We start from the raw sequence: 7,120 nt of genomic DNA, 5'->3' as shown, positions 1-7,120 counted from the left end.
AAAAAAAAAAAAAAAGAAAGAAAGAAAGAAAGAAAGAAAGAAAGAAAGAAAGAAAGAAAGAAAAGCTGAGCAAATATGCTGGGGAGACAGTACCATTAGCAGGATGCTTGTCTAGCAGGCATGGAGCTCAAGCTCCAGGGCCATATAAACGAGGCATGGCACATGCCTATGATTCCAGTACTCAGGAGATGGAGGCAGGAGGAGCAGAAGTTCAGGTAATCTTTGGCTACACAGTGAGTTTGGGGCCTGTACTGTATGAGACCTGCCTCAAAAAACATGAATATATGAAGCACATTGTTCTTAAGAATCTCACTGGCCGGGCGATGGTGGCGCACGCCTTTAATCCCAGCACTCGGAAGGCAGAGGCAGGCGGATCTCTGTGAGTTCGAGACTAGGCTGGTCTACAAGAGCTAGTTCCTGGACAGGCTCCAAAGCCACAGAGAAACCCTGTCTCGAAAAAACAAAAAACAAAAAAAAAAGAATCTCACTGCTAGCCAGACGTGGTGTGTGCATATCTTTAATCCCAGCACTTTTAAGGCAGAGGCAGGAGGATCTCTGTGAATTTGAGGTCAGCTTGGTCTACATAGTGAGTTCCAGGCCAGCCAGGGCTACACAATGAGATTCTTTTGCAAAGCAAATAAAACAAAAATCATAAGATAAACAAACAAAAATCCCTCACAAAATAAGGCCCCAAATCTTACCTCCAATGTCTTATCCAGCTGGGCAGCTAGCCTTCCTATTTCATATAATTGCTGGTGGCTGACGGCAACCTGGGCTATGGGTCTTCCTGGGAGGTAAGTGAGCAATCTCACCAAATAGCTTTTGATTTCAGATCCATTGTCTAGATTGAAGGAATGACATATTCTGTCAATCAGTCTTAAGGAAACAATAAAGCTACTTTTTCTTTAGAATTACTATTGAAAGGGAAAGGAATTTCACGGCAAGAGGGAAAATACACAAAGCTAAGACGATGCTGGAATGTTCTGCGAGGTAGGGCAGAGGGGGTCAAAGTGAACAAAAGGATAAACCATTTACACACTCAAACAGCCCCAACTACGCAGGCCTTGGCTCCAAGGAGACATTTACTTACGAGGTAAGTGAATGCCTTACACCCGCATTTTCATATACACTTGCAACGAGGAAAACAAGGTGTAAAAAAAGGGCCGTTCCATAAACCACAGGTTCCTTTGTGGCAAACTGAAGCGCATCTTGAATCTGTAACACAGCTCTGCTGTCTGTTCCTCAGGGACTGGAATGGGTCTTTGTTGTTAGGAGCAATACAAATTAAAAAATAATAGATAAACAAGAGAAAAGATGATGGTGCACCTCATACTTTAAAAAAATTCCAAGAAAAGGGAACACTATTGCATTGCTGGTGGGAATGCAAGCTGGCACAACCCCTTTGGATGTCAGTGTGGCGATTTCTTAGAAAATTAGGAAACAACCTTCCTCAAGACCCAGTAATGCCACTTTTGGGTATATATCCAAAGGATGCTTAATTGTGCCACAAGGACATGCGCTCAATTGTGGTCATAGCAGCTTTGTTTGTCATAGCCAGAACCTGGAAACAACCTAAATGCCCCTCGACCGAAGAATAGATGGGGAAAATGTGGCCCATTTACACAATGGAGTACTACAGAGCAGAAAAAAATAACAACTTGAATTTTGCAGGAAAACAGATGGAGCTAGAAAACATTATTTTGAGTGATATAACCCAGACACAGAAAGACAATTATCACATGTACTCACTCATAAATGGTTTTTAAACATAAAGCAAAGAAAGCCAGCCTATAAACAATCCCAGAGAACTTAGACAACAATGTGGACACTAAGAGAGACTTACATAGATCTAATCTACATGGGAAGTAGAAAATAGAAAAAGACAAGATCTCCTGAGTAAATTTGGAGCATGGGGACCTTGGGGAGGACTGATGGGGGGAGGAGAGAGGCAGGGAGGGGAGCAGAGAAAAATGTAGAACTCAATAAATATCAATAAAAAAATGTATAAAAAAAAGGAAAAAAATTCCAAATAAGTGATCTCGAGCTCCTGCTGGCTAAGCTAGGTATATCTCGGCACTCTTCAAAGGAAAGGGGTCCAGTCCCACAGAGGAAAACCTGCAGCTTTGCGTTCTAGTGTTGTACCCAAGGTCACACACAGCAATGACAAACCAGGGTTTAACGCCTGAATGCTCGTTTCATGTTCTTTCTACCACACCACAGCACTAGCAAGTGCAGCCAGTCTAACAAACAAAAAGACGTCCTTGAGGCTGGAGAAATGACTGGCGAGTGCCTGCCTAGCATGTGCAGGGGCCTGGGTTCGATCCCTAGCAACACATATACTCTTTCCGCGTTGAATAAGAACAGAACATATTCTCCGGATTTTCGCAGTTCCCTTAGTTACTATTTAGTGGGACATCTCTAAACAGAAAATTTAAATTTATACTGGATCTCGACGCAAACCATTTCCAAACTATATCTCCACTTGGAATTGTCTTTGACACTGCACTTCTACCTGTAGCCAAAATGCAATAATATGACTGCATCAGGAATCTCTTACCGATGGACATGAGAGAGATTGTGTTGCCTCCTTTAGTTCGGCACACGGAGCCCGTTGGAAATCCAGCCGCTCTCAGAAACAAGATGACATGGTTCTGCATTTCAATCAGGTCTGGAGTTTGACTAGACTCCGTGTTGCTTATTTTGAGGACATATTCAGCGGGGTCATCGGTAGTGTCTGTGGTTCTTGAAACGTGAACGTGAAAGTTTTGGTTGTCATAGCTAGGGAGGGGCCGGATCTTAGAAACTTTGAACCCAAATACTGATTCTACCAGAGCAGAGGCTTGAGCCTCAGTAAAAGTGGGCTTGGTTAAGGCGTGGGACTGCTGACTGTCTTCACTTGACATCATGTCTAGAGGAAAAATGACAGTCAGAAGAGAGACATATTACAATGACAGTTATTTGAATGGTTATTCTTAAGACAGACCAGTGTTTCTTTACATTGAATCTATGCTTCTTGATTTTTATGTGTAACATTTTTTGTTTGATTGTTTGTTTGTTTGGTTGGTTGATTAGTTTTTCGAGACAGGGTTTCTCTGTAGCTTTTGGAGCCTGTCCTGGAACTAGCTCTTGTAGATCAGGCTGGCCTTGAACTCACAAAGATCCGCTTGCTTCTGCCTCCCAAGTGCTGGGATTAAAGGTGTGTGCCACTACCTCCCAGCTTTATTTGTAACTAATCAAATTAGTGAATGAGATCAAGATGTCCTCGAGATTGAGAGGTGACTCCGCAGCTAAGAGCACTTGTTTCTCTTTCAGGAGACCTAAGTTTGGTCTCCAGCACTCACAGTAGGTGCTCCTAACACCTGTAACTCAGGTTCCAGGAGGATCTGACACCCTTTCCTGGACTTTGTAGGCATCTGAGGATCTGACACCCTTTCCTGGACTTTGTAGGCATCTGCAGTTAAACACGTGCACCCTAGCCACGCAGAGACATTTAAAAATTAACACAATATTTAAAAGAAAAGCAAGTTGATGTTCTGTCAGGGCAAAATGGTTCATGTGTATAATCCCAGCACTTGGAAGACAGGGGCTTGGAGGACTGTTTCAAGTCCAGGCCACTTGGTCTACTTTGCAAGTTCTAGGCTGGCCAGGCTGTCTAGGGAGATGTTGTCTCAAACAAAACAGAAGTGGATGTGTTGGCGAGTCAATCCTTGTGTCATAAATTATTTTTAAACTTCCCTCCCAAATTGAAGGGACAATTCTAAGGACAAACACGCTCACAGATGCATTTTTTTAATCATCCAATTCAATCCTTTCTCTTGTCTATCAACTTTACAGGGAAATGTAGGTGCAACAGAATTAAGAGATGTGTCAAAACTAGTACTATGTTCTAAGAACCCAGCTCTGTGGGCTGTGAAGATGGCTCACAAGGTGGGGGACCAATATGTGAGCATGAGGTTTGCATCCACGGCAACCGTAAAAAGTCAGGCTCCATGGCACGTGCCTGCAATTCTAAGTTACTGCATTCTTTCATGTTTTCATTTTTTGGGAAAAGGTTTCGTGGCATCATATAGCCTGGACCTTTTTTTTGTTTGTTTGTTTTTTGTTTTTTGTTTTTTGTTTTTTGTTTTTTCGAGACAGGGTTTCTCTGTGGCTTTGGAGCCCGTCCTGGAACTAGCTCTGTAGAGACCAGGCTGGTCTCGAACTCACAGAGATCTGCCTGCCTCTGCCTCCCGAGTGCTGGGATTAAAGGTGTGCGCCACCATCACCCGGCAGCCTGGACCTTCTGATCCTTCTCCTTTACCGCCCACAATGCTGAGATTACAGGGAAGTACCATTATGCCTGGTTTTATTTGGTGCCAGGGATCAAACGCAGGGCCTCATACACGCCAGGCAAGCACTACACACACCAAGTGAACCACATCCCCAACCAAGCTGTTGTATTCTTGACAATCATGTCTCACATTTACCTTCGACTGTGGTGTTTGCTTTCAGAAGCAAGTAAAGCCTTTCAGGTTTTGTTCGCTAACATATTGTCACAAAGATTAAACAGGGTTTCAAAACAATCTTTGCACTTGAAACTTCTGGAAACCAATACATTCTGTCACATTGCCTTTGGCCTTAAGACTTAACAAGGAATTTTAAACATTCCTTCTGAATATATATATATAACATAAGGCCAGTGTTCATAATGTTACAGGACCTGAAGCATTAATTCCAAGGTGAAATCCTTTTCAACTCTGAAAGTATTTATGGGTTTTAAAGCATTGCTGAACGGGATAGGAATTTGATAGGGAGATGGGTGTGGTGGGGCACGCCTGTTGTCCCACCGACCCAGAGAGAGCAACGGAGAACGCTACTTGCTGAAAGCCAGTCCAGACTGCCTCTCAGTTCCAGGCTAGACCCGGCTACAGCGGGAGACTCCTCTGGAAAAGAAAAAGTTCTTAGAGTTGAAAAGACTGTTAAAGGCAACTAGTGAAGGCCAATCTCCAGAAAACGTTCCCACGACCTTAAATGGGGTTTGTTAGGATCTTTTTGCAGAGCCTTGCTTGCTAAAGCAGGGCAAGGTATTATTGGTAGGTCTGGTCACAAGACAACCTGGTGCACGACACAGGTGCTAAGTTGCAAAAAGTTGTCCAAGTGCCAGCTGCGCTAACAACCTCTGAAACTTCAGCCACGCGGCCTCTCAAAGAGCTCAGCAACGCCTTCTCTAAAAGTCCCTTCTAGCATTAATATCTAAGCTGTTTTTGCTGTTGTTGTGCACCCGAAGAAAAGGCACACACTGAAACCTGCCACTGCAGCAAATACACGCAAAGGAAAGTCTTTATCAGAGATTTCCATCTTAACCAAATGTGCCCCGTGTGTGGAGAGGATGGAGGTCGAATCCAAATTCTATCTAGGTGTTAGTGTACTTCTTGCCAACATTTAGCTCCTGAAAAGACCCTCAAACGGTATGGGCTTCTAACTGGGAGGCTGGCGCCATATTCATAATTTTTGTTGAACGAAAGGGGAACGAAGAAGGAGTGGACCTTACACTCTGCACTTTGTGCAAAGTACACCAGAAAAAAACAACAATAAAACCAGAAATCAGCGTTTCCTCTCTTCCTCTCCTAAAGTGTTACAAAGTCCCGTGAACTCTGCCCTAGCACTTCTTCCAAGTGGGTGGGTCTTCAGCGACCCTTCTGCTCTGCGCTTCCAAAGCTGGGAAGCAGGCGCTTGTATTCCCTGCATCTATTTGGTACACCAATGGTTGCCACCACTCGCAGTACACAGGCTGCAGGAACTCTCTCTACACAGTCATTTTCCAAGGGCGATTGGAAGCAGCAGCATCAGCTGCTCCAGTGGGTCTAGCTGCGGAGAAAGGACAACGATGGGAGGGGGGCGACCCATAGCTGGGTTCCCACCCTGTGTCATGTAAGTCCAGGGGAGCCCGCGAAGGGTGAAAACCTCGGGATTGCGCTGAGATTTCAGCCCAGTTGGGGCTGGACAGTGAGCTGCTCGGTCAACAAGCAGCGAGTATGAGGAGCACCAGGGCGACAGGAGCCACCCGCCCGATTTCAGCGACGTCCCCTTCACGGAGACCCCGGGCTAGTCTAAGCCTCCCCCACTGCCGCTCACCCGCCGAGACCGGACGTTCCAAGGCAGACTCGCTCTCCTCGTTCAGCAAGGCAGAAGCCACGGTGCTGGAGGTGGAGGATCGACCCGCGGCTGCAAGCCCCGCCCTGCTATTGGCTCCGCCCACATCCGCCACCCAATCAACGTACACTACTGACTGCCCCTGCCCAACCCTTTCCCCGCCCCCATCGGAGGGACCCGGCTTATGATTGGTTGTCTGCAATTCGGCTCTCTAGTTAGGATTCAGAACTCTTGCTTATGACTGGTCCCCGAGTAGCCATTTAGTAGACTTTGGGCCCTTGGGCGGTGTCTGTCCATTCAGACCCGGTCGGCTTAGTCCCGCAACGATTTAGAGCGCGTCTGGAAGCTGCCTCTTGAGAGAGCTCACTTCTTGGCTTTCTTTCCTCAATCCTTCCCGCTCTTCCTGGAAGCGCGTCTCCTGGAGGCCATCTTCCTAGATCGCGGCCAGAGCTGCATTCTCCCCAGAAGGGAATCCCTAGTCCTGAAACCTCAAGGGTCGGTCCCCCTCTGTGAGGCAAGGGGGCTCGCTGTCTGGGTACTGGAATGTTCCAACCCGAAACAGCTGTATAAGCAAGCCTACGCTGTCTGTGCTGACGGAAAAACTAAAGTCTAGAGTGCATAGAACAGTCAGACTGTGGGTACCAACTCTCAGTTCAGGACCTTGGCCACAGCACTCGTTTTGAAGCGAAGTAACTCAGTACAACAGAGGGAGAGAGAGAAAGCTGTTAGCACCACAGTTCAGATCTGGGGTGACAAGCGATTCTTTCTTTCACACCGAGGAACAGAAATGGCAGTTGGGCTAGAATCCCTACTTAGGTCAACGGGAAAGTGCTCAAGAGCTTGCCCGGGATTCTGGGACAAGAAGTTAGTTGGACAATCTTAATTTTGAAGGACACAAGACCACATAGCTGGACGTCCTTCTCCAGCTAGTCGGACTTCTCTGATCGGTCAGAGTACTCTCCTGGAAGAGCCCTGTCCGTCTCTCACT

At 46.1% G+C, this 7,120-nt stretch overlaps 1 protein-coding gene across 3 annotated transcripts in view; it reads right to left on the bottom strand.

Moving 5' to 3' along the window:
• The window catches only part of Hykk (hydroxylysine kinase), a 25,468-nt gene extending 19,257 nt beyond the window's left edge, over positions 1-6,211 (bottom strand). For all 3 annotated transcript variants that reach the window (XR_003376924.1, XR_003376923.1, XM_005347381.3), the window contains exons 1-3: positions 6,115-6,211; positions 2,558-2,908; positions 702-841 (exon numbers count right to left, since the gene is read on the bottom strand). Coding sequence is in view for 1 of the 3 variants with exons in the window: in XM_005347381.3 (XP_005347438.1) it covers positions 702-841; positions 2,558-2,906 (489 nt within the window). In the remaining 2 variants the exon portion in view is untranslated. The remainder of the gene's footprint in view (positions 1-701; positions 842-2,557; positions 2,909-6,114) is intronic.
• Between the last annotated feature and the right edge of the window lie 909 nt (positions 6,212-7,120).

Source organism: Microtus ochrogaster, chromosome 5, assembly GCF_000317375.1.
Source record: "Microtus ochrogaster isolate Prairie Vole_2 chromosome 5, MicOch1.0, whole genome shotgun sequence".
Taxonomy (NCBI): Eukaryota; Metazoa; Chordata; class Mammalia; order Rodentia; family Cricetidae; genus Microtus; species Microtus ochrogaster.
This window is presented reverse-complemented; position numbering and strand designations above follow the sequence as displayed.